Source organism: Gavialis gangeticus, unplaced genomic scaffold (assembly GCF_001723915.1).
Source record: "Gavialis gangeticus isolate Ggan-Ray unplaced genomic scaffold, GavGan_comp1, whole genome shotgun sequence".
Lineage (NCBI taxonomy): Eukaryota > Metazoa > Chordata > Crocodylia > Gavialidae > Gavialis > Gavialis gangeticus.
Window position 1 is genome coordinate 164,229,192 of NW_017729024.1, and position 26,818 is coordinate 164,256,009.

The window sequence follows — 26,818 nt, forward strand, 5'->3', positions numbered from 1 at the left end:
CCCCATCAGCACCTTCTCCCCCCCACCCCAGGCCCCAGCTGCCCATGCCTCCTCCCTCTCCCCAGCCAACCACATCCCCTGCCTCCTTGCGGCACCAAAAACCACCCCCACAGCCATGCAGGGCTGGTCACGGCCCCACCAAGATCCCCCACATCCCCTGATACTGGTCCCCACCTGCCTTCACCCATTGTAACCTCCCCTCCTGCCCCCGATGGTGCCCAGCCATGTGGCGTGGACAACTGGTGTGGTCCCACACGTGGTGCTGCGTTCACGTGGCAGCACACGGATGCTGTGCAGCTGGGGAGGCCGTGGGGCTGTCCGTGGAGACCCTTGGTGCAGAATGCCCCAAACTGTGCCGGGCAGGGCCATGCCACACCATGGCATGGGGCTGAGATGGGCAAAGCCCCACTGAAGGCAGCCAGGACCCCGCTATGAAGCTGCCGGGGTTCCTGCTACATCCGAGTCCACAGTCCAGGGGTGCTGGAGACAGCATGGGGTGGAGGGGCACGGGCCGTCCCGAGGGCTGCATGCACGGTGGGGCCCAGCCACGTGCCCGGCTGGCACCAAGCCCCATGGGGCAGGAGGGGAAGGAACCCTTGGAGGCAGGGATGGGGCGGGGCATACGGGGCTAGCAGCAGCATGGCCTGCGCCAGCCCCGCAGGAGCCGGGGGTGTGGTGCCCAGTGCCCCCGCAGCATCAATAGTCCTCGTCTTCTGGGTGGGTGACATACATAATGGGCACCAGGCCAGTGTCAGTGCCCAAGCCGCAGCGCAGCCAGTCCCCATCCACCTTGGCAAGGACCCGCAGCAGGTCACCCTTGTTGAAGCTCAGCTGCCCAGCCTCGGTGGCGATGTGGTGGCACAGGGCTTTCACCTCACTGTGGGGACACGAGATGCCAGGGCTGGTCACGGCTCCCCATGCTCATCTACCAGCCCTGCAGCACTGAATCCGGCAGCAGTGGCCCCATTGCACTGGAGACCCCAGGATGGGGAGAGACTGCTCCCCAGCTGTGAAACCCACCTGAGGGTGCAGCTGCCCACCCCAGAGCATAGATGGGCTGGGGGCATCATGCCTAGCCCCAGGACCCCATGCTGTGCCCATGCCACTCACCAGGAGAGGTCCGGAGACAGGCCGCGGGCTGGAAGCTGCTTGGGCTCCACGTCGGGCGTTGGGACCTGCCCGGGGTCGGGGGCTGCATCTCTCCACACGCTGGCCCCCACCGTCTGCACCACCCGCTGCAGCACGGACCGGTCCAGGCTCAGCCAGCCGGAGGGCAGCCTGCCAAGGGACGGCAGAGTCAGTATCTCCACCCTGACCAAGCCCATGGGCCACGTGGGCAGGGACTGCTGCACCCAGGGCTGCAGTCACCTCTGGGGAGGAGGATGGGAGGAACATCTCTGGGAGGGGTCAGGTGGAGGGGGGGGGACAGAGGTCATGCTATAGTAGTGCTCCAGACCTGCAAGGCCCCCCCTGCCTTCCCGGGGGCAAGGTCGGGGGTGATGCCTAAGGCTGTGTTGGGGTGACAGTGTCATGATGCTTACAGCTCAGACAGTGGGATTGCCTGGGGCTGAACCTGCCTCAGGCAGGGCTTGGACTGGATGCGACCCCACAGGTCCCTGCTACCCCACAGCTCTAGGACTCGGATACCTGTTGGGCTGCTTGGACTCCTTCTGCGCCTTCCTGGCCCCGAAAAGGTGCCCCCACTTCACAGGCAGGCTGCTGTCGGGAGTGCCGGGCCCCTCGGAGGAGGCTGCCCCCGGCCCCGGGGCTGCCGTGACTTCCTTCTCCTTCTTCTCCTTCTCCTTCTCCTTACTGCGCTTCAGCTCCGAAAGCACCGAGTCCGGGGGGCTGCCCATCCAGAAGGGGCGGCTCCGCTCCCGAGCCTCCTCCGGGAGCTGTGGGGTGGCATTTGGACGCCCCTCCGGGGGGGCCTCAGCCAGGGGACAGGCCTCCGCGCCCTCCACTACGCCCTCGCGGGGTGGCGGGGCCCGGCGGGGTGCGGACCCCGGCCCCTTCCTCCTTCTCTCATAGCGGAGGAACTTGGAGCCTTCGGCCGAGCCCTCAATGTAGACCTGGGAGCTCTGCATGAGCTGGTACCACCAGCCAGCTTGCTTGTCCTTCCTTCCCTCGCCCGCATTCTCCACCGTCTTCCTCCTCTCTTCCTCCGGTTCCCGCTCCTCACAAGGGGCCCCCACGCCCGTGGCCCGTTGCCTGCCCCCTGCCGGCTCCAGGGGCAGCCGGGCAGGGGCAGCCCTCCAGCTGTCAGGTTCGTCGCCAGCCCGGGAGCGCATGAGCTGCAGCGTGGAGTGGGCTGACAGTACCAGGTCCTGCTTGACCCGCAGCAGCTCCTTCTGCTGCTGCTGCTCCTTGCCCATCTGCAGCAGGCGGTGCTCGAAGAGCAGATCCAGGCTGAAGGGCAGCAGGGACAGCGGCTGCAGCAGCAGCAGCAGCTCCTCAAACAGCGGCTGGCACACGCCATGCGAAAGGCACAGGAAGCCAGTCGGCTGGTAGTGCGCCAGGATGATGTCTGTGGGGGAGACAGCCATCAGGCTCTCCGCTCTATTCCTGGGAGCCAGCGTGGCTTGGGACACGGGAGCCCAGACACACAGCCGATGGGCCACGGTGCATCTCCTTGCATCCCAAAACCACCTCTCTGTGCCAAGGGCACAAGGCATCAGCCTGAGTGGTGTGATAGCTCCCCACCAGTCTCCCCAACACCCATTCAGTGCATGGATGCACTGGATCTATCCCCATGCTGAGCCATCATGCATCCTCCCAGCACCAGGAGCTCGGCAGGCAGGACCCAGCAGCCTGGCCCAAGGGAGGTGAACCATGCCCCCTTCATGGAGGTCTGGCGTGGAAGGGTGCTCTTGAGGCACAGCCCAGCCCTGCTGCACCCCACTGGCTTCCCAGCTCTTGGGGTGCAACGGTGTTTCCGCTCTCACTTGAGAGCCAGGAATCCAAGGCTGGGCTTGGGGGGCTGATGGCTTGCAGGAGACGGGGCTTGCATGGTGCTGTGGGGTGGCAGGGTCTCCTGCGATGCTCTGCTGCTGGCCAGCTGGACCATCAATGAGGAAACGCAGTCTGCGGATCTGGGGGCCTCTGCAAAGGCCTCTGCTGGACCCTGGCTGAGCACCGACGCTCGTGTCTGGCCAAGGCTCAGGAGGGCCAGGCCGGGCTGGGCCAGCCTGGGAGCCTGGCAGGGAGGGAGACCAGGGCAGGGGGAGGTTGTCCACTGGCTGCCCCTGCCCACTTACCCTCGTGGTTATACAGGTGGTTGAACCAGAACTCCAGGGACCGGATGCTGCAGGGGAGGAAGCACAAGACCCTTGATGCAATCCTTGCAAGTTCCACATGAAAGCACATGCCTCAATGACAGTATACAAGTGCACACATGCGCACATGTACATGCATGCACAGATACACACATGCGCACACCCACGTGCACACATGTGCACACAAATCCAAATACCCATGTGCGCACGTGCGTGCATACCCATATGCACACACACCCACACAGCCATGTGCACACACGTATACGTGCACACACCCATGTGCACTCATGCACAGACACACACAGATGCACACATTCACACACACACACACGTGTGCACAGATGCACACACAGCCCCGGCCAGCCAGCCTGGCAAGGCGGAGAGGTTTTAATGCTCCCATTTCCGCCCTGGGCCTCATCCCCTCTGCATCGGCTCTGGGACCAGAGCCCTCTCCCCCGTTCCCTGCCCAGTGTCTGAAGCCCCCTCGTCCATCCCAAGCACGGTGCCAAGGCAGATGGCAGAGGGGCAGGGAGCCCCCAGCCCCAGACTGGAGCCGGTGCCCGCAGCCCGCTTACTTGAGGAGTCCGAAGATGAAGGCGTTGAAGCGCATGGAGTGGCTGGTGAGCTCGGTGTGCTGGCTGACCTTGCTGCACAGGCTATGCAGGAGCTTGGTGGAGGGGCCTGCAGAGAGGGGAGCTGTCTGGGCCAGGGGTTTGCGTGGGGCCGGGGACAGGACCCCCAGCAGCCCCAGCCCAGTGGGGGATGCGCCCGGCCCTGCTCACGCCAACCCCGGCACTCAGGGAGGGGCTGGGCGCCAGGACCCGAGACACTGCCACCACCTAGGGTTTGCCGTGACCGTGAGCCAGTCCCTCCCCAGCCCAGCTGCAGGGAGCCTTGGCAGGGATGAGCATAACGGACCTGGGAGAGTGGCGCGTCTCTGGGCCCCACCATGCATGGAGCACTCGGCACCCTGGCAGGAGGGCGACTGGCCCCAGGGTGGTACAGATCTGAGGGCTCCCGGCCCTGCAGCATCGGCACCCCCCTGCCCCAGCGGTACCTAGCTGGGTAGAGGCCTCCACCACACTCCAAGGGATGTTCCTCCGCTGACCCACGATCATGTCCAGGACGTAGGCCTTGAGCCCGTCGCTCAGCACGTCCCGGATGGCCGGGCACAGGTACTTCAGGATCAGGTGCCCCACATTGGGGCTCACCGAGCTGTTCCCCAACTTGGCCTGGCAGCAAAAGCAAGCGAGGGTGAGCACAAGCAAGCTCTGACCCCTCCCAGGCCCCTGTCTCTCCTTCCCCACCTGTGGTCCCAAGCACTGAGAGCCACCTGAATACAGGCATGGGGGTAGGTGGGAGAGGGGAGCAGGGGATGCTGGAGGAAGAGCCCCCATAGCCCCCAGACCCTGGGCCTGGGGGCATCTACCTTCCCCCAACACAGCCGCAGCTGGATGGTGACTTCCCCGCTGTGTCAGGGGGCAGCAAACCCCCGGGACTGCCGACCCCTCCCGCTTGCCCAGGCTGTCTTCGGCCCCCAGCAGCTGCCACTGGCAGGGATGCACCCGACTGCGGGGCTGGGGCCAAGAAGAGCCCATGGCAGGTCGGTCCCCTTGTGCTACAAGCACAGGGCTGGGAGCTGCACGGATCTGTCCGTCCCTGCACCACAGAACAGCTGCCCCGGGCACAGTCGGGGGTCCAGGCCGGCTGCCCATCTGTCTGCCTCGCAGCCCCCTCATCTGTCTGGCTCCCCGTATCAGGGGAGGATCCCCTTGCTTCTTCTGGACCCCCTGCTGTCTCATGTCTGAGCACCGAGGAGGGGGAGCACGGGGGTTAAGGACCAGACCAGGAGCCAGGGTCTCTGGGGCCTCTGGCCCATCAGCTCCAAGCACGAGTGATTACAGGGCAAGCAAATCCTGCTAGGAGGCTGAATGCACGAGGCTCGGCACCCAGCAGTGACAGAGGTGGGGATGCTGCAGTCACCCCAGGATGGGGTCTAACCCTTGAAGGAACCCAGCAGGGGCAGCCCCACAAAGCGACAGGGATAGTGAACCCCCCCGGCAGCCCCACAGCCATTAGCTGCAGTAGCACACACTTGCTCCATTCGTCACTGGCTGGCCGCCCACGGGCATATTTGTAATAATGGGACAGCACTGCCCATGCGGGAAGTACCAAATGCAGGGCCTGGACGGGGCGAGGGGGGAGCCGTGCTCCTTTCGAGACTTCCCCCCTGCAAAAGGGGATTGCATTTCCCAGCACACGAAGTGGGGATCCCCGATGAGGCTTGCACATCACTGCCACACCCCCTGGCTTGTACCCAGGAGGTCCCATGTCCCGCCCCACCACATGGCCTGCCAGCACTGCAGACACATGGCATGGGGGTCTACTATTTGAGTCAGGGGGGGTTGAGCCTCTCCCAGAGGCATTGGGTATTGGCTGCAGCCCAGGCTGGGGATGGGACTGGGCTGTGCCAATGCTCCTGCTGGGACCAACCCCGCAGGGTCCTGGCTGGAGGGTCTTGTCCCAGCTCTCAGGCTTAGCCCCGCACTGCACTGGGGGCAGGAAGGGATTTCCCCCCGATCACATTGGTCTGGACTGGCAGGGTTTTCCTTCCTCTGCAGTGGGGACACAGCCTCCACCTGGGGTCTCTGGAGCATCTAGAGGACTTTGGTGGCCGTGGCCTCCCCCCCGATTTCGCTGGGGCAGGCTCAGGAGTGATGCCTGGGGCTGTCAGGGTAACGCTCAGAGGTCGGAGATGGGGTTTGTCCAGGACTGATCCTGTCTCAGGCAGGGGTCGGACGTCCCAGGCACAGGACGAGGATTTCAAAGGGAGTTTGGCAAGGGCTGAGGATGGTGCCCCTCACACTGGAGCGAGGCTGGGCTCATCCCCACAGCCTTACCTTGACCCCCGGGTCCCTGCTGGTTCCGAAATGGGCCACGATCAGGTCAACGGCTGTGTTGATGGCCTTCACCAGACCTGCAGGACAGCCCCGGTCAGGGCAAGCCGGGCGCGGGGACCAAGCCAGGCTGCCCAGGACAGGACTGGTGCTCCCGGCTGGTCCCAACCCAGATGCACGGGGAAGCCGGTATCGGTGCATCCCAAGGGGACCAGCTAATGCTCTGCCCTGTGCGCAGAGCCAGCGCCCTGCTCCCATCCCACCCCCATCAGCCCTCCCTGCACCACGAGACCATGCCATGGACTGGACTATGCTGGGCATAGTGGGCTGCACAGGGGGTTTTGATCCCATATGCAGTCTAATGCCATGGCAAGCTGGGAGGGGGGGGCAGAGGGGTGAGACACAGGGACCCCCCCAAAGCCCACCCTGTCCCAGCCAGGCCAGCTCCCACCTTTCTTCTGCAGCAGATCGATGGAGATGGACTCAGTGTTGCCATCGGGGGACAGGCAGAACTCAGCCGGGGGCTTCTCCGCCAGCGAGAAGTAGTCAGGGAAGAAGTCGGTGTAGTTCAGCTGCAGCTGCTTCATGGACTGCCCTGCGGGGCCGGAGACAGGAGGGCGGTCAAAGACCTGCCAGCACAGCCTGGGCAGGGTTCTTAGTCTAACCTACCTCCCAGAAACCCCCCTGCAGCAGCCTGACCCCTCGTCCTCCCTCAGGGCCAGTGTAGCCTCACAAGGACGTGCTGTGGGGGGCCACGCGTCTTCTGGGCTGCAGCAGAGGCCAACACCAGAGACAGCCTCGCGGGTGCAGCTCTCCAGGGCTTTGGGACCCCACGCAGGCCAGGGCCGTGGGTCCCAAGCACAGCAGCAAACCCACAGAAGCAGCAGCCTGCAGCACAGCACCACCAGCACCGGGAAGCCTGGCTGGCATGCATGCTCTCGGCTCCAAGGGAGCATGTGGCGCAAGTCTGCACCTCAGTGCATTCACCTGGTGCATTCCCCAGGGTCGGGGCATGCGTCGGAGGGGACTGGAGGGGCTTGGGTGTGCTTGCTCTACCTGCTTCTCCCTAGCTGGGTTGGAGGCTAAACAGCACAGGGTAGGGGGGCACTGTGCAGCCCAGTGAGGCCCTGCAGTACAGCCAGGTGCCCCGGGGGCTACAACCTCCCACCTCCAGCCTGCATCTGGCACAACAGGGACCTGTTGCCTTGAAGAGTCGCATGGGCGGTGCGGCTGCTGCAATCAGCTCCCATGGGCTTCTGGCAGGGGCTGGGCACTTTCCTTACAGCCATTTCAGCTGGGCCATGGGGGCTTACATAGCCTCTGAGCATCCAGTGTCATTCAGCCCCTGCTCCGACTCCCCCCACCCAGCATGAGCACTGGCACACTCATCACACCCCCAGCACCTCCGCTGGGGCAGGCAGCGTGCCCCAGCCAGGCAGCGGTCCAGCCTGCCAGGTAAAGGGCCGTGACAGGGGCGCACCGTTGAGCCGGCAGTGCCCGTGGCCGGGGTTGAGGGTGCCAGGGAACTCCAAGCCGGGGATGCGCCGGGGCAGGCGAGGCTCCGAGACACGGTCCAGGCCCAGGGGGTTCCTCCGCCTGTATTCCCGCCACTTCAGCGCTTGAGGGGACAGGTGGTTGGCTAGTGCCGCGCAAAGGGACCAGGCACCGGGGACAGAGAGGGGAGAGACAGGAGGAGGTAGGACAAAGACAGAGAGAGAGACAGCAAGTTAGTAACAGGCCAGCAGCATTTCCGAGGGGTTAGTGCATTTGCCAGAGGCTGCAGCCAGCGGCAGGGGCCCGAGGGGCCTTTCCTGAAAAGCCTCCCAGGCTGGGGAGACACAGCATGCATACAAACGCAGGAGCTGGACTGGGTCAGACCTATGGCCAGCCCATCTCACCCAGTCTCCCACCTCCGAGCTGCAGCAGAGGGAAAGCACCAGACCCGCCAGACCTCGAGCGTGACTCTTGCTCCCAGAGCCCTGGCAGGGTCTGCTTCCAGCACCTGCATGGCCAGAGGCAAAGACCCGCTTCAGCCACGCAGCTGGCGACACCATTGTGGGGGCACTGCCACCAGCCAGCCTGGCCCCCGGTGGCGGCTCTAAGCCAGGTGCACAGCACGTACCGTTAAGAGGCCGCCCCGCAACGCTGCCCAGAGACCCCGAGCCACCGGCCTCGATGTCATTCCTCCAGGACGGCTCTGTGGAGGCCCCAGGCGCGCCCCCAGCCAACACAGGCCCACCATGGAGGTGGTACTCAGACACTGGTGTGCCGCGCTCCGGCGGCCCTTCTGCCTTGGGCACCGGCTTGGGGCTCTCATGAGGTGGTGCGGCCAGGCAGGGCGGCGGGGCCACGGCTGCTGGGGAAGCCCGGGTGGGCAGCAGGCTGGCGGACAGCGGGCAGGACCGGCTGCGGGGCGGGTGGGTCTCAGCGCCGGGCGAGCCAGAGGAAGAGTCAGCGCTCTGGAAGAAAGGCACGTGGCTTTGCACAGGGGAGTAGCTGCCCAGCGGTGATGGGCGCGTGGTCTCTGGGGCGGACTTCCTGTCGCCGCGGCCCGTGGCCCCATCAGCCGAGCGGTGGCTCAGTGGCACGGTGTGGCTGGGAGCCCTGGCGGGCACAGACACAGGCGGCTCTGCCGAGGTGGCCGAGGCAGAGGACTGCGAGGCGGAGGAGGCGTGCTGGCTGGCGGGCCGGCTGCCGGCGTAGCTGTACAGCTGGGACAGGCTGGAGGCGAAGTGGCTGTGCAGGGCACGGGCCTTGGGTGGCTTGCTGAAGTGGTGCTGGAACACGAAGGGCTGGATGGGCAGTGTAGTGGGGCGCTGGTCCTTGCTGTAGCGCACCACAGGCTTGCTGTCCGCACCACCGCCTGCGGGAGAGGGCCAGGGGCCCGAGCATCAGAGGCACGGCCAGCCCACGACCCGGCTCGTACTAGTGTGGAAGGGGTTAACCTACCCCTGATCCCATGCAAAAGAGGGAGAGATGATGCAAGAGAGGGAGAGATGGAAAGAGGAAACCAGGCAGAGCAAGTGGGGCGACAGCGAGGGAGGAGGTCGGACCTGATGATCTACAAGGTCCCTTCCGACCCTACTTCTATGGATGGAGCTGGATGTGGATGCTTGGGCCTGTCTGTCCTGCTGCTGGACACCTTCCCCCGGGCAGATGGGGCAACAAGGCCAGGCTGGCAGTGCAAGGGACATGCTTGGGGCAGGGGCTGGGCTCCATCCAGCCCCAGCCACCGGATCCGTGCCTAGGACACAGGTTGGTACAGGAGCAATGGGAAGACATCCTCTTCTAGGGAGCGGGGCCCTGCAGCCAGTCCTGCCAGGGAGACGTAGCACTAGGGATGGAGGGGAGCTCACGGGAGCCCTGCAGAGGGGCTGGGTCAGTCGACTGCAGTGCACAGGGCTGCATGAGCTAGGCTGCAGTCTGCAGGAGTCAGTGCATCCTGGTGCAGGGACTATCACGTCTCCTTGCTGCACCGTGACACACGGGATACCCAGGCCACGGGCCCCATCCCATGTCTGCCCAGCACAGGGCCAGCATCCTGGTGCCAAAAGCCCAGCAGGGAGTGGGCTCCGCTGGGGAGGGAGAAGCAATGCAGCTGGCCTGGCCTGGCTAGACAAAGTTTACCATCCACCCCATTGTCCCCCGGGCTGCCCAAGAAGCTGGCGCTAGAGACTCACTCACCTGTCCCATGGCCACCGGGCAGCATGTCACTGGTGCTTGCATCCTGGCCGGCACCGGCCACCAGGCCGTCCTCAAAGGCATGGTCCAGGCGATAGCCCTCGCAGCTGCGGTGCATCCCGTGCATGAAGGGCAAGGGTGGAAGACTCTGGCTGCGCCGGGCTCTGTCCTCGGGGAAGGCCGGGCCATCACGCTGCGACTCTGGGATGGGGGAGAACTCCAGTGAGGAGTCACCGCTGGTGCGAAGCGGCGGGGAAGCCCCGTTCTTCTTTCGGCCCTTGGCCAGCTCGGCAAAGGAGGTAACGCGCTTCGGCGGGGAGCTCTGCAAAGCCAGTGCGGGGCTCTCACTCAGCTTAACTGGGCAGCTCAGCATGCGCTCCAGAGAGCCCAGCCGGCTCGTGGGGCTCCGGTCCAGGCTCCGGTCGTAGCTCCGTGAGCGCTGCCGGCCGGTGTTGAGGTTCGGGGGGGACACGTTGACATAGACCTGGCCCTCAATCACGTTGCCCTCCACCTCCCCTGCAGCCACACCCTTCCCTCCCTCCTCCGCCTTCAGCTCCGGCCTCCGGAACAAGTAGTACTCAGTGGGCTGCGCCGGGCTGCCTTTGGTGTGGTCCTCGGAGCAGCTGGTGATGGATGAGCCGGCGGGGCTGGGCGAGGACTGGGAAGACAAGTCGCACGTGACCAGCTTGTAGTAGTTCTGGGTGGCCACGACGAGCCGGGCCTGGCTCTGGAAGCAGGAGGTGAGGTCGGAGCCGTCAGCCGCGCAGGGCTCGCAGGGTAGGTGGTAGGAGTTGCAGTTGGCATCCAGCACTGGGGAGGCAGCGTGGCGGCAGCCGCACGGCTTCCCCCCGCTGTCGGGGCCATGAGACTCACAGGACATCTTGGATTCGGTGGGCGAGGGCTGCAGGTCCAGGTAGAAGGCGCCCGTGTCCGAGTGGCTGCAGAAGGAGGAGTCGCAGGACAGCGGGGCCGAGTTGAGGTTGGAGCGTGAGTGCCCGCTCATTTTGTGATACAGGGCGCTGAAGTTGACCAGCACCCCGTCCGAGCTGTTGCAGGACGAGTCGCTGACATAGCCCATCGGCTGGTCCGCCAGCTCCGACTGGCTCGAGGTGCTGTAGCACCGGCAGGCCTGCAGCTCCGTGCTGGAGCAGCTGCAGCTCTGGCTACGCGGCGCGCCGGCGTTCCTGGCCGGCTCCTCGATGCCGCCGGGGCCCCACTCAGCATCGCCGAGATCAAAGGAGAAGCCGGCGGGGCCCCCACGCAGGCAGGGGCACTCGTCCAGCTCCATGCGCTCGGAGGCCATGCGGCACCGGTTGGCGTTGTGCCGCTTCGGGGCGGTGTCGCCCGCCAGCCTGTCCTCCTGCCCGTCCACCACGCCGGCGCGGCTGGCCGCGTGCCACGGCTTCACGATGGGCCCAGTGTCGTGCAGGTGGAAGGGTGGCTTGCCGCTCACCAGGGAGCTGTGCAAGTGGAAGGATTTCTGGCCTCTGTCATCACCAAAGAGGCCACGGTCATCGCCGTCGCACAGGAGGAAAGGGTTGTGCCGCTTCGGGGCGGCGAGGTCCCTGGCTTTGCCCTCCTGGCTCTCGGTGGCCTCGGCCGGCACCTCCGCGGCCTGGAGCAGGCTACTGTAGACCAGGGAGTCGGCCTGAGAGAGGTCGCGGTCCGGCAAGGCCGTGGCCCGCATGATGCCCAGCTCCGGCGGGCAGAAGGGGTTGGTCCGCTTGCCCCCACTGCAGCACTGCCGGTCGGGGACCTGGCAATGCACCAGGGGGATGTGATGGACAATGAGCGTCTCGCCGGTCAGCTTGGGCGGGCTATCCATGGCGGTGCGGGGCAGCGGCCAGGCCGGCACTACCCATGGAGTGTGCGGGGCATGCAGGCGGCACGGGGGGAGCACATCTCACAAGGGGGGGTCCCGCACCTGCAAAGACACAAGACACAGCGGGTCAGGGTTGCCTCCAGCACTGCAGGTCCAGGAAGCTCAGGTGCAGAGCCCCTGCCCCTCACTCCCTGCTCCATAGCTACCAAGGTCCCTTTCTTCCAAGGATGTGTCCAGTCCCTTAACGAGTTGGTCTAATAAAAGATATCACATCTACCCAAATAACCTTGCCTGCCTATGTCCTCAGACCAACACGGCTACAACCAAAAACCCTGCAGGTATCGTGCAACACACCCAGGTCCTTCAGCCTCCCCTCCGGGCTGCACCCATCCCCTTTGGCACCCACCACAAGCAGCCGGTGCTGTGTAGCCGTGGTCATTTTCAAGAAGAAAGCCCCAAAACCTGTTTCCTAGTGACCGTAGAGTGAGCCAGCTGGTCAGTAAAGGAAAGGAAAAAAGCAACTAAAGCAGCATTGAGATCACAGTCAGCAGAGCACGAGGCCTGTACCACTACATGCAAGGAAAGACCGTGCCTTCAGTAATCCAAATATACCGCATCACAGCTGCATCTTAAACCATCAGCAGCACGAGCAGTGATGGGTGTAACCGAGCATATCAGATGCTTTTTGCTAGGATTGATGCATTTTTACAAAGATTCTTTAACTGTCAAAAAAACAGGAGAAATACAGTGCAGAAGAAGCAGGGCAGCGCAGAACAGCATCGCACAACAGGGAGAGGGAAGTAGAGAAGAAACCCTCCCTTTTACTGTCCAATAAATCCCAACTAATTGACACCTTCCAAGTCCACCACACCTCGGGGTCTGTCCTATCCCCAGTGTTTCAGTGAAACAAAACCAACCAGAGAATATGTATTAGCATATTTAGACTGAGACAGCTATAAATACAGGGTAGAGACTGGAGGGAAATCTGGAGAATTCAGTAAATTCAAGATGACATGCAGCCTCTCACAGCGTTTTCACAGGCAAGTTGAGGAAGTCCGGGTTGGATAATGAATTGCAAGGTGGATAGAAACTGGCTGCATCATCAAGCTCCTGATGATGCCAGGCCCAGCTCCTGAGCCTGTTCCAGCCTGAACAAGCATCATAACAACTTGCCGGGCTTCACCGCAGGACAGCTGGGTGAGATCGCGCCCGCCCCATAGACCCCAGGGAAGGGAAGGGGGCTGGGCTGGGCCCTGAAGCCAGAAAACTCTGCTAGCAGAGCCAAAGTCAGCCTCTCGCAGCCTCCGCCAACCCAGGGACCCCGCTGGGCTGCACGGCCCGGGCTCCCGGCTTTCTAGGCTGCAGCCATCTGCATTTCACAGGCATTTGGTGCCCCCGACACAGGCATGCCATATAGCACCTGTCACCTGCCCAAACCCTCGCTGCTTCCTCTCATCCTGCTGCTGCTGCACGGACCCGCCATCCTACTCCACGCGCCCCAAACGGCCTGGGCTCGGAGCACGGCACCCAGCAGCAAATTGTCACAGCCCCCAGGGGCTCACCTGAGCCAAGGCATCCCCATCCCCATCCCCAGCAAACGTCCCTGGGGACAGCATGGCTGGGGTGCTTTCTCCCCCCAGCTCCCTGCCAGCAGCTGCCCTCAGACACGTGCCCTCCGTGCACCGCGCAGCCCAGCCTCCCCTCTGCCCTGCACCATCCCCGGGCTGGACCGTCTCCCCTGGGGCTGGCAGGGAGCTCCAGAGGTCACAGCTAGCCCAACCCAGCCTGAGGCAGGGTCAGCCCTGTGCAAACCAGCCCGGACAAACCCCGTGTCCAACCTCTGAGCACCAGGACACCAACAGCCCTGACAGCCCCAGGCATCACCCCTGCCCCAAGGAAAGCAGGGGGCCGCGGCTGCTAATGTCCTGCTGCTGCAAAGGGGGCTCATAGATGCTCCAGAGACCCCAGGCAGGACCGTGCCCCCGCTGCAGAGGAAGGCAAACCCCCCAGTCTGTGCCAATCTGAGCAAGGGATAAATCCCTTCCTGCCCCCAGTGCAGCATCGGTTTGAGCCTGAGCCAGGGCCCTGCGGGGTTGGTGCCAGCACAGCCCACTCCCCATCCCCAGCCTGGGCTGCACCCAGCGCCTCTGGGGGAGGCTTTAAAAAACAAACCACACCTGACACATTGCAGAAAAGGAGTCAGAGGAGCAAGGAGGTGGGACTGCTTCCCTGGAGAGGTGCAGACAGACAGGCAGACAGACTTGAGCAGGCAACGAGGCAGCCTGGCAGAGCCCCAGCAGCAGGATCTGCTTTGCTGGAGGGCTCCAAGCCGCGGCTGGATGAGGACGGGGTCCGAGCAGCACAGAGGTGGCACAAGCATCCACGCGAGAGGGCTGAGGACCGGCACGGCTGCCTCCGCGCAGGGGATGTGACGGGGTGACCCTGCGGTCCCAGCAGCCCACCCCTAACATCCCCAAGCCAGGACACCGGGTCCCGGGAGCCGGCGCCAGCTGAAACATGAGCCCTGCCAGCGGATCCCACAGGTCTGGAGCCCGTGGGCTGGGGCGTACCGTGCACACACGGCCTCACGTGCCTGCTAGGCTGCTCGCACAGGCCCCACGTCCCAGGAGCCCAGCCACAAGGCGCTGACACAGATCATCCCATGGGCCCACGTGCCATTGGGAGAGGGCCTCAGCAGCACCCATCGGAGATGAGCAGGATGCAAGCCGGGCGCGGGGCCTGACCAGCCTTTTCCAGCTCGGCTGCCTCTGGCTCCGTGACTCACCCCTTGGCAGGAACGCAGCACGAGCCAAGAGACAGACACAGGCTCTGACTCACAGCCACGCTCCTCTCCCACCACGCCCCAGATGCATGCCATCAATGACCAGAAGCAAATCTGCACCGGGGGAGAACGGGGGCTGTGACACGGATACGGTCTGCTGCAAAAGGAGGCGAGCTGAGAGCTCAGCCGGTGCTCGCTGCTGCATTTCTACAGCATCTTTCTGCTCCGTGGGTCTGAACGAGCTCCAAGGATGGAGCAAACCCAGGACCTAGGACGCAGGGCAGGTCTGGGCCCTCGGAGCAGCTCCATCACACAGGGCTCCTGCGTGCAGAGATGCTGCTTAGCTGTGTCCAGCCAGGGAGGCCGAGATTAACCCCCCTGGCCCACAGGACCTGTAGCAGGAGACAGCTCCAGACCTCAAGTGCAGTCTGGAGTCGCAAGGTGCGCAGCACCGCGGGACGGCACAGCCAGCTAATCCCTCCAGTGCTTTGGGGTCCCTGGTCAGCTTGGCCTCCAGGGCCTGGTCCTAGGGGAGCAGCAGCAATGCAGCGGATGGAGACAAACCCCGCAGGGAGGCACTGGGAACCTGGCCCAGCAAACAGGGGAGGGCAGGCAAAACCCACTGCAGCCGCTTCAGCCCTGCTAACGGGAGTAATGCTAGTGAACGAGGAAATGGGGGCGAGGGGGGTATCATCCTGGGCTGTCCAAGCCGGCCGGGGCCCTGGATCTCCAGCTTGCAATCACAGCACCACCAAAAATTGGGGCTGGAAAGGAGCTGTGAGGGTCACATCTAGTCCAAGCGCTGCCTGGGGCAGAATCAGCCCTGTGCAAACCAGCCCGGACAAACCCGCTGTCTGACCTCTAAGCAGCACGACACCGTCACCCTGACAGCCCCAGGCATCGCCCCTGGCCCTGCCACAGGGAAAGCAGGGGGGCCACAACCACCAACGGCCTGCTGCTGCAAAGGATGCTCGAGAGACCCCAGGCAGAGGCAACCTCCCCCCCCCGTCCTGGTCTGATCAAGGGGGGAAATCCCTTCCTCCCCTAGTGCAGCGCGGGTCTGACCCTGAGCACAGGGGCAAGACACTGCAGCCAGGGGAGACCCTGCAATGCACAGCCCAGTTCCCACCCCCAGCCTGGGCTCCAGCACCCAGCGCCTCTGGGGGAGGCTTGAAACCCCCTGACATGGAGCAATGCTGAAAGCATCCTCTCCACCGCACCCAGCCAGGCCCTGCCCTCCCTCCACCCCTGCTACGTGAACAGGCACAGCTCCTCCCTAAAACCACGTCCTAGCTCCTTCCCTACAGGGGCAGTGGGGAGCGAAGAGTCTCAGCGCTGCACAATGTAAGCCCTGCAGAGGCATGAAATGCAGCCGTGTCTGGGTGCGTAGGAGGTGGCAGCTGACAATATACAACAGCATCCTGCAAGCTGGAGACGAGGCCAGGAAAGACAGGGCTCTCAGCTGACAACAGAGGAGGTCTCCAGGGAGCTGAAGAGCTTGCAGCAACAGAAATGCCCTCCCCCACCCCACACACACACACACACACACACACACACACACACACACACACACACACACACACACAAATACATGCATGCACCATGCCAAGCGTGGGTGCATATGGCCTTGGGCAAGGGGCTGGGGTGGAGGATGGGGCTGGGCAGGCACGGCAGGGCTCCATGGCAGCTCCGCCAGCAGCTTCAGCCTGTGCCTGCAGAGCCGCAGTTGCTGAAAATGATGCAAAGCTGCTCGAGGCATCATCCGTGCTGCACACAAGCGTTCATAGCCTCCGTGCCAGCTCCAGAGCCCGCTCCCCTTCCCTTGGCCTTCCCGAGGGCCGCGGCTGCAGGAAGCGTTGCCCCTTGGCAGACCGCGGAGGCCGTGCGGGGACCAGAAGTAGGAGCTGGGCTGCACAGGCCGGGAGACACCTTCCATCGCAGCAACGCCGCTGTGCAGCGAGCCATTCAGATGAGCTGGCGCAGTGCCCAGGGCCCAGCATCCTCCCCCCTGCCTCTGCATGTGAAGAAAAGGGCTTTTCAGTGCGAGACAGCCTGCTGAGAGCAGCCATGGCGAGGCGCCAAGCCTGGGAAGGGGCCGGGGGACTAGACCCCTCTCTGCTGCAGATGCCTGCAAGCTGCTGCAGAAGACACCCTGGGGACTCGCTGCGACAGGGTTTCCTTCACCTGCTGTTGTGGGGGGGAGTTGGGAATGGCTTAACCCTTCTTCCACATCCTCCAGGTCAAAATAGGAGCCTGGCTAGGGATGGGGATGGGGCCGCAGGATGCATCCACCTCCCAGTGCTGCCCAGCCCATAGAGAATCAGGCTGGCAGGGACATCTGGGGGGTCCCATCTAGTCCGAACCCCTTCCAGGAGCAGGATCAGCCCTACGCAAACCACCCCAAGCTCATCTTAATCCAACCAGACCTCCTAACATGAGCACTGCTGGCTCCGCGCCTCCCGCAGGAGGGTGAAGAGGAGAGGGCAGGTCTGGACGACCTCCCGGCTGCGGCACTGGGACAGGAAAGGCCGCTGCACGAGAGAGAAACCCAGGGCAAGTTGCCCGTGGCTTCAAAGCGGCAGGACAAAAGCAGGAAGGGAGCAGCAGTGCATTCAGCTGACACGCACAGGGGCCGTCTTGGGGACGGAGGCATCTCCAGGCCGGCTCAGGCCCACGTCCGCTGGATCCGTGCCCTGCGAGCAAAGCCGGACACTTGATGCGATCCTTTCCATGACCTGCTCACGTTGCACGGTCATCATGCAGGTATTTATTTCGCCTAATGCTGCCAAGCACAGCTGCCCAGGCCGGGTGCGACCCAAGGTCTCCTACCCCAGCCCCCGCAGCGATGCAGGCTGCTATGCACCTGACCCACCCCAGACAGGCTCCTCCGCTCCCCCGGCAGAGGGTCTCACTGCCCTGACTGCGAGGAAGTGCTGCTGAGGGGCAAGAGGAGAGCAACTCGCCCTCTTCTCTGTGGATGCCTTGCCAAGATCTCAAGGCTGCTATCGTGGCCCCCCCCAGGCAGGACAGTCCCAGGGCCTGCAACCCTTCCACATGCAGTAGGTTTCCCAGGTGCTATCTCTTGTGTTGCTCTGCTCTGGACCCTCTCTGGATCATCCTCCTTGTAATGCAGCATGCAGACCTTAGCCCAGATCTGACCCATGTCAAGCAGTGGTACAATCGCACCCCCCGTGCCCCACAGGCCAGGCTTCCCTTGCTGCAGCTTGAGCCCATTGCTCCTTGTCCTGTCATCTGCCCCCACCGAGACCAGTCCAGCTCCATCCTCTTTGCAGCCCCCCTGCAGGGAGGTGAAGGCTGCTATTCAATCCTCCTCGGTCTTCTCTTCTGCAGACTCAATCAGCCCATTTCCCTCCTCTCCTCACCAGTCCTGTCCCCCAGCCCCACAACAATTTTCCTTGCCCTCTGCTGGACTCTCTCCAATGTGAACACATCCTTTCTGTAGTGGGGGTCACAGCTGGACACAGGACTCCAGATGTGGCCTCCCCAGTGCCGAATAGAGGGGAAGAATCACTGCCCTCCATCTGCCGGCAGCGCTGCTGCCGATGCAGCCGAGGATGCTGGTAGCTTTCTTGGCACCAAGGGCACACCGCTGGATCCTGTCCATCTTCTTCTCCCCTGTCCTCCCAGGTCCTTTCTGCAGAGCTGCTGCCCAGCCCGTCCCCCCCCAGCCTGCACTGGTGCAGGGGGTTGCTCCCTCCTCAGTGCAGGACTTGTTGAACCTCATGAGATTTCTTTTGGCCCAATCTTCCAACTTGTTGAGGTCACTCTGAATCCTAGCCCTGCCCTCCAGCGTATCTACTACTCCTCACAGCTTGGCGTCATCTGCAAACTTGCTGCGGGTTCATCGCATCCCATCTTCCGGGTCACTGATGAAGATGTAGTAGAAAACCAGCCCCAGTCATTCTTGCATCCCGGTCACAACCAGACAAGCTAAACGGGGCCGGGCCCAGAACAGACCCGGTGGGACCTGCTGGCGATCTGCTTTGGACAACTCAACCCTCTCCGCTCTTCTCCCTCCAGCCAACAAGCCCCATCTTTTTCCCCGGTAAAAAGCATCCCCCAGCCGCTGACTGCCCTGCTGTGCATCCCCCACACCCCAATATCCTTTCTGGACAAGGGAAACCAAACAGCTCGCCATGCCCAGAAAAGGCAGCTGCAACGATGGCGGTCCTGTATTCTCTGCTCAAAAGACCCTGAATCAGGTCTGCTCAGGGGCTGGAGCAGTCAGCGACCCCGGTGACGGCCCCGACAGCAGGGAGCTGCCAGAAGGCAGGGTAGAGATGCACCACGCGGACTCACCCAATAGCAAATGCATACGAGGAGCACAAGCTTTCAGATGCAGTGAACTTCACTTGATCCGCGGAAGCAGGGAGCTGTCCCCAAAGGAGCTTGAAAATCCAACCTGCTGGGTGGGACTCACGCTGCCCTCCGCAGCCGCTCGCATTGGGGAGGCGTTGCGGCTGCAAGCATCTGGCCTTCAGAGCCAGGGACCACCGGCAGGGATCGGACCCCCGGACCCCACTTCCTTGGGTCTGGTGTGACGATCTGCACCCAGGGTCTGCCTCGCTTCGTCAGGGCTGCAATGAGCTCTGGACCTTCCCACATCGCTGTCCCACCCCACCCAGCCAACGCATCAGAGCGGGACACCAGCTCCGTTAGCCGGCCACGCGTGCCACCTTTCCGACGTCACAAGACGAGGAGCGCAGACCGGCCTAGTCCCCTTTCCCCGGACCACAGGCTACTTTGGAGGTTTCCATCACTGTCTCTCTAACACTGATGATCTCAGCGTTTCCATTTCCCCTTCATACAGAAGCTGTTTCCAGCCCCATAAAAACTGCCACGGATGGGGTCAGACCCCAGGTCCGTCTTGCCCCATCTCCTGCATCCCACGGCAGCAGCGAGCAGAAGCTGGAAGGGAGCGCGACCGGGGATGTCCTCCCGCTCCTCTCTCCCCTGCCACCCCCAGCATTTAAGGTCTAGAAAGTCTGCTGCAGAAACCGTGGCCCTCTCCCTGCTCGATAGCGACTGGTGCCCCTTTCCTCCAAGGATGTGCCCAGTGCCTTGGTGAATCTGGCTCCCAGCGCATCTCCCACCACAGCTGGTGGCCACGAATCCCACCCTTTAATGCCATCATGGGTGAAAGAGAACTGCCTTTGGTTCATTTTAAATGGACTGCTACTGGTTTCACATTGCAACCCATGTTCTTGTCAGCAATAAATCCCTAGCGACTTTCTCTTCGCCGTTTACTATTCAGTAAACTCTTACGCGCCCCCTCAAGCATCCTTCTTCCGAACTGACCAGGCCTAGCCTCATGACATTAGCCTCCCTCCACAGCTCTCAGCATCCTTGTCGTCCTTCTCCAGTCCTCCCCTCTCCTTTTTGGGATGCGGGCACAGGATTCAAGGTGTGGATGCCCCGTGGATTTATAAAGGGGCATCACAACATTTTCGGCTGTGTTCACAATCCCCTTCTTAGTAATCCCTGCTCTCTCTGACCCCCCCTGCTACCTGGGCTGGGGTGACTGGGGCGCACACGGCTTCCCTGCGGCTCAGGTACCGACAGGAGGATCTTTTCCCCATCATCCCTCCCCTAAACACATGGCTTTGCTTGCCCGGTTGCAGCCGTGTGTCCCCCCAGAGCCTGGCACGGGGCAGTCCAGCGATGCCCGAATGTCTTTCCTGACCCAGTGCAGCTAATTCGGAGCCGTGCCAGGTACTGCTGTGATTTCCAGCCAGGGCAAGTCCCCAGGACCACCTTGCCAGCTCTGATTCCCCTCCATCACTCCAGCTGCCAATTCCCTCATTTCAGTGCCTGCCCCTTTTCTGGGTCACGGACAAATGCACAGAGCAGCACCGGCGCTGGCACGCAACCCAGCAGCATCCATCACCAGCTCTCCCACGCCGATCGAGAGCGAGGCCCGGTGTTTTGCAAACCCGCTGAGGTTCAGTGCGCGGGTTTGTGCTCAGCACGGGGCAAGGTGGAGCAGGCCGAGAGCTGCGCAGCACCGGGCCCTTTAGCAGCAATTCATGTCTGTCCCCGGGAGGATTTTCTCACGGTCCCTCCCTGGGGAAAGGTTGCAACCCCCCGCTGCCTGGGGAAAGGGGCTGGAGGCCTCACCCCGGACCCACGGTTGGGATCCTGCACCCATCCATGTTGCTGTGACTGCTTTTGGGGAGACAGTCGGGGAAGATGAAGTCCCCCAAGTCCAGCTACAATCCAGGACCTTAGAGATCAGTTCATTTAACGAGCTGGTAATAGCACCACAAGGCGGGGGGGTGGGCTTGAGAGCAAAGGACGTTCCTCTCGTCTCCAGGAGCAGGCTGAAATCTTCTGCCGGAGCTCTGTCGTGTGGGCACAGGCCGGCTTTCGCTTACCCCGGGGTAAGCACGTCTGTCCGGGCTCGTACCACGGAATAGCAGAGGTGCAGCAAACCTCATCTCGTGCTCGACCCTCTGGGAAAGGACATGGGATGGCTGGGCCGCTGAGGTCCCAGGAGCGGGAAGAGTTCACAAGCACGCAGCCTCCATCCAGAGCCAGGACCCTGCCAAGGTGGTCCGAGACCCCGACGACCGAGATCTTCCTAGGGCCGCGCGTGGGCCCTAAGCGACCACTGCGGGATCACAGAAACCAGGGCTGCGAGGGACCTCATGAGGTCCCATTTAGTCCAAGACAGGATCACCCCTGACTCGACCATCCCATCCAACCTGCTCCTTCTGGGGATGGAGATCCCACAGCTTCTCCAATGCTGGATCCACCTCAGAGCCACGACGCTCCTCCTCGTCGCCAGCCTCAGTTTCCCCTGCTGCAGCTTGAGGCCATTGATCCAAATCCTGTCCCCTGCAGCCACAGAGAAAAGCCCATCTCCAGCCTCTATCGTCGCCCTTCAGGGATTTGCAGACTGTGATCACATCCCCCCTCCGTCGTCTCTTCTCCAGACTAATGGACCCTACTTCTCTGCCTTGCCTTATCAATCTCGCCTCCCAGGCCCCTAATCATTTCTGCCCAGGCCCCGTGGGGACAGAAACAAGTCGATTAGCAAGTGTTAGTGTCACGTGCCCCTGAAACAGGGAGCAGCCCTGTGACCACACGCCAGCGCCCTCCGTGCTCCCCCCCATCTCCTCCCTGCAGCACATCAGGTCTAGCCCAGACCACAGACCCCCGGGCAGACCCCCAGCCCATTCTTGCGTTGTCATGTTGCAGTCGAGCCTAAAAACCCAGAAATCGGGCCCACGGTGCAAGGTGCTGTATATGCACCCCCCACCGAAAACCAGGATCCAGGTATATGGCCACAACAGACCAGATGGACGCAGACAGGCGGGAGGGGGAGAGCATGAGGCCGGGGGAGACCAGGCAGGTTGGGGTATAAGCAACAGCTGTCAGTTTTGAAGGGGGCTGAAGGAAACAGAGTCCTCCTAAATGGTGGGAATGCATTTTGGGAAACAGGAGGATACGAAGAGCGGCACTGGGGGACGAGATGGGCCCCACGGGGGAAGCGGGCTGCCCATGCTGGTCCTTGCAGAAGGAGCCAGGTCACGGCCGCGCTCCCCAGGTCTTCCAGCACCATGCCCCAGAGCCGAACGAGGATTGTCTGCAAGGGGTTAGATAAAAGCAGAGGCACGGGCAGCTCTAGGATTTCGAAAAGGGGCGTGCAGATGGTGTGCTGTATCACCACGGGACACAACACATTTTTCTCTAGTGAAAGAGAAACTACAAGCTTTGCCAACACGCTCAGGGCCTGGCACTACCTTCTTCTGTTCACTAGCAGAGCAAAAGCAAATACAACTGCACTGGAATGCACACAAATTTGCTAGTTATATATTAATTTTTTAAAACACCATCAAGCAAAAAATAGTCAAAAAAGAATTGTTTCAATAGTCTTGTTATTACCATTAAATGTACTTCTCTTATTCACATTTGCAAAACAAAAGGAAAAAAATAGCCTTCTTGACAATGTCTCCCATATTTCACTGTCAGTCATTTTATTAACTCATTTTAATATTCGCTCATGCACCTGAGTTTGTATGACTGCCCCCGAGTTAAGGGTTTTTAGCTACAGCTCAAAACAGGGCTGTGAAATGGAAAAGAGACCTGACCAGGAATCGCTGACAGACAGCACAACGGCAGAAGAAAAGATTAGTCTGAATAACAGAAAATCAGGGCCATGGAAAAGGAGAGAGAGTCGTTAACACCTGCAGAGGGAGAGAGATCAGCAGGAATCACGGGGAAGACAATGAGCCGTGAAGTCAAGGGAGGCCCTCAGCACCGCCTGAATAGAAATGCCACTGCCCCTCCTGGGGAGATGGTTTTAAAGTGTGGATAGAGCAGGTACTAAAGGGGCACGACTGCAGCAATGCACCCCCACAAATCTGGCCCTGAGTGGGGGGACGCTCTGCTGATGGCGTACACACGAGTCTGCCTCCTTTATCCATGGGCCGTGGCACTTATGCAAGCAGGCAAATGTGGAGGAAGCCCGCGGGATTGTCCCCACCCCTGAGCACCAGAGAAAGGCAAGCCAGCGGGGCCAGGGGCAGCCACGCCGATAAGGCCAAGGGATGGGGCATGCATACACTAGGCAAGGCCCTGGAAGATATTCTCAGGGAAGACATCCTACCCTGGCCCGGGGGGGTGATAATCACCCAGTACCTGACAGGCCCGTCCAACCTCTGAGCTCAGGACCTCACTTCTTCCATTCCTGGAGAGGGTTGGAAATCTGCACCCAGGATCCACCCCACATGCGGCCCCAGCGTTTTGTGCAATCCAGACGGGAAAGAGAGGACAGAGCTGCGATGGGCAAGAGCAGCTCGTGCAGCAGCTCTGGGCTGGGTTTTTCCAGAAGCAAGTGCCACGAATACGGGAGGGGCAGAGACTTCCTACCAGGCTCCACCTCGTCGCCTTCAAAGCGCCGATCGCTGTGGAGCTGAGGTCTTCATGCAAACTTATGACCCCTGCCCTGGTGCAGCTGGATCTGGCATCGGCATACCCGGTATGTCCCACATGTGCTAGCAGGAGAGGCATGCACAGGTCCCTGTGCAATGGGGAGGGTGGGTGGATCTTCCAGCCCACGGGGTCCAGGCTGCGCAGTTGGGTCTAATGCACCCCTGGGCCCAGGGGCACATCACAACGGGGAGCCGGTCACTCATGGCTGCAGATAGCAAGGTTGTGGGGCAGTTCCCAGGGAAAATTACGGACTCAGAGACGGGGAAGTCACATAAGCAATCACCTTGCTACAGGATCACAAGCGATGCACGGCCCCGATCCCAGCCAGGGCGGGCTGCAGCACGGCGAACTCTACTCCCTGCCCAGCCCGAGCTTTTTGACGTGGCTAGATGCTGCAGTTCACCAGGATTAACCAGTAGATCCTCTCCCCCACCCACAGCCTCTCAGCCTCCCCCGTGCTCTGCCCCAGGCTGGCACCTCTGGCTGCGGGGTGCGAGGCCACCGGCACATTGCTATTACTCGCCGTGGAGCCGACTAGAGCAGGGATGGGTTGCAGTGAGGGCACAGCAGGACTCAGGACACCTGGGTCCTCTCCCAGCTCTGTCACAGTCTCCCCACATGGCCTTGGGCAACTCACTCAATCTCTGTTAACCCTGCAGCCATCCCTGCTCCACAGTGAAGAGCAGCCGACTGTCCTCAGCAGCGGTAACATCCCCCACGCACTGCGTAGTGCTGTCTTTACCCCTCCACCGTTGCACGTGGGCGCTGCTCTGATTGCGACGATGAGGAGAAGGCACGTGAGGGCATGACCAGGTAATAAAGATGCCTCAAGGACCAGTGCGAGGAAAGCATGGAAGAAAGACTCCTCCAATGGGAGTCATTAATGCTGCATGACCTCCATGCCCAGGAGTCATTAAAACTGCGTGACCAGGATTGCACACACATGAAGAGGAAATGAAGTGCTGGTGATGAAAAGACATAGCGGGGTGGGGGGGAGGTAGCAGACGGATGCCATGTCAGTCAGGCAGAGGGCACGGCGGATTTGCACCTTCCAAACTAAATCACTCAGAGATGGATAGCACGAGCTTTTGTGAGCAGAGGGTTTCTTGCATCAGATGCTGTAGAGACAAAACACTCGGGGATTGATGGATAGCAAGGGGAAAACAAGTGCTGATTTGATGAGAGCCGCAGCCAGGGAGGGGATACCATCCATGAAAGGACCGTGCACAGGCTGCTAGCAAACCTAGCCGAAATAGCAGCAGGGAGCCCGGCAGAGGAACGCAGCCGACCTGTACGAGAGGTGAGACTGGGCGTCGGAGGCAGCAGAAGCACGGCGGAGGAGCCGTCAGACTGGATCCGAGAGGCAGGGCTCTCCCCGGGGATGAGAAGTGACAGAGGCAGCAACGCAGCCCCTGAAACAATGCAAGAGACTGCAAAGAAATGCAAAGGGAGATGCAGGATCTGCCTGAGTTAACATCGTCTCAGGGAAGGGGGATCTCGCTCGGGAAGTGCGGACAGCCTGCTGGATCAGACTCGGATCAGGACAGGCCTCCGCGAGCTTGACACAGACAGAAATTATAATAACCAGGAGCAAGGTCATCACAGGAGATGACCTCCCCAGGTACCAACAGGGCCCAGCTCTTCCCAGCCAGACATGGAGCCAAGAAGGGATGCTGTGGCCGGTGGCGAGAGCGTCACGGAAGACACGGTCATAGAGAACAAGCCTGATCGGCCGAGCACGCGCGGGTTCGGGTTGAATTCAAGGGTGGGAAGAACAAGGAGGCTTGCAACCAAGTACTCGATGTAAAAGGGAACTACGAAAGCTCGTGCTTCTCTGAACCAGTTAGCCTCCAAGGTGCCGCCCTGCCCTGCCCAAGCTGGACCTTGCTAAGGAAATAAACAACAAATAATTAAGTTCTCCAGCCATATAATTACAAGAGAACGAGCAGAGGAGGCACGAAGTCAGGCTTTAGGAGGGGCGGGGCGGAGATCAAAGCTAGTCTAGGTGTGGCCCAAAGCATGCAATGAAAACGTGGCCTCGATTCGTGGGATGCTGTCCGTGGGGCAGAGGCCGGATGCACCGCAGGAAGCGGGGGAGCGGCGTGGAGAACAGGGCTGGACGGGACCAGGCGAGGCTTGTGAATCCAGCTGCGGGCAGCCACCTCGGAGATAAGTGCAGAGAGGTCTGACACGAACGTGGAGTCCCCGCACCTCCCAGCCCACGCACACGTGGATGCACGCATGCACCGGATGGGATGAGGAGCAGATTTGCACAAGAACGGCGCAGGGAAGAGGATGGGCTGCATCACCAGGAGACCCAGCGGCTTGGCAGGAGGTGTCCAGCGGTCTTGGTTGGCACCCACTTCATTCCCCATTTCCCTTCTGGGAACTGCCCTGGCGCACAAAGGAGGCGGCAGCTGCAGGACGCCCCCTCGGACAGCGTGCAGAGGCCTGGGGGGACGGGGACGGGGACGGGGAAGGGGGGAGGCGGTTCAGGCCTGATGGCCCCAAGAAGCACCTTCCTCTCCTTCCTCCTCCTCCCCTACAATCCATGGGGCAGAGGCTTGGTCTTGCACCCCCCACCCCTTGTCCCCATAGCGGGATGCATGTGCAGGCTCCAGGCCAGCTGCAATTCCCTCGTGGCCGTCCCAGCCCCCACGCAAGCATCATCCCACGGAAAAGCCGGAGCAGCCTCCAGGTGCCCTCCTGCAGGGCCTGGGCAGGGCCCTCGGGACCCAGCCGGTGGCTAAATCCTCTGCAGCTTCTGCCGCAGCTCGTCTCCCCCGCTGCAAACATCCCGGGGCCGGGACGGCATCTGGGGGCTCTCTCGGTGCCTCCCGGCAGGTCTTGCCAACGGGGCGAAGCCGACTACGAGGGACCCCAATGCAACCCCGGTTTAGGCTGGGGGGGAGCCTAGCAGAGCCCTGCACCTCCTACACGGGCACACGCTCCCCCGGCCTGAATCAGAAGGGCCCCGGGGGTGTTTTGCTCCCCAGCCTGGGGACCTGGGAGGGAGGCAGGGAGGGAGGGGAGCCTCGCTGAGCGCTTGCCGAGTTAAAATGGATCCTCTGGCCTGCAAGGACCGGCCCAGCCCAGGTCACCCCGACAAAGATCCCCCTGCCCCTGCCGTGCACCTGCTCCGCAGCCCCTCGCCCGGCGGTGCCGAGCCGGAGCAGGACCTGGGCCCTCCCTGCCGCGCCCCTGGCACCCGCAGGTGAACAGCGAGCGCCTCCCGGGTCCCTCGCAGCCCCTCGAGGCGCAGCATCCTCCTCCCAGCCCCCATCTCCCTCCTGCCAAACAGCAGAGCTTTCTTCCCTTTGTCTCCCTTTGCCGCGACGGAAAGAAGCCGCCCCTGTCCCTCTCTTGCAGCAAAGGGTGCAGGGGGGGGGATACGAAAAGGGGG

At 62.1% G+C, this 26,818-nt stretch overlaps 1 protein-coding gene across 4 annotated transcripts in view; it reads right to left on the reverse strand.

The window, feature by feature from the left end:
- Window positions 1-72: 72 nt before the first annotated feature.
- The window catches only part of RUSC2 (RUN and SH3 domain containing 2), a 47,061-nt gene continuing 20,315 nt past the window's right edge, over window positions 73-26,818 (reverse strand). For 2 of the 4 annotated variants that reach the window (XM_019518026.1, XM_019518025.1), the window contains exons 2-12: window positions 9,857-11,777; window positions 8,295-9,035; window positions 7,653-7,811; window positions 6,624-6,767; window positions 6,176-6,252; window positions 4,333-4,507; window positions 3,851-3,956; window positions 3,258-3,304; window positions 1,648-2,527; window positions 1,111-1,278; window positions 73-877 (exon numbers count right to left, since the gene is read on the reverse strand). In XM_019518026.1, the coding sequence (XP_019373571.1) occupies window positions 697-877; window positions 1,111-1,278; window positions 1,648-2,527; window positions 3,258-3,304; window positions 3,851-3,956; window positions 4,333-4,507; window positions 6,176-6,252; window positions 6,624-6,767; window positions 7,653-7,811; window positions 8,295-9,035; window positions 9,857-11,678 (4,500 nt within the window). In that variant the 5' untranslated portion in view covers window positions 11,679-11,777 and the 3' untranslated portion in view covers window positions 73-696. The remainder of the gene's footprint in view (window positions 878-1,110; window positions 1,279-1,647; window positions 2,528-3,257; window positions 3,305-3,850; window positions 3,957-4,332; window positions 4,508-6,175; window positions 6,253-6,623; window positions 6,768-7,652; window positions 7,812-8,294; window positions 9,036-9,856; window positions 11,778-26,818) is intronic. The other 2 variants (XM_019518027.1, XM_019518028.1) reach the window with 2 other exon arrangements.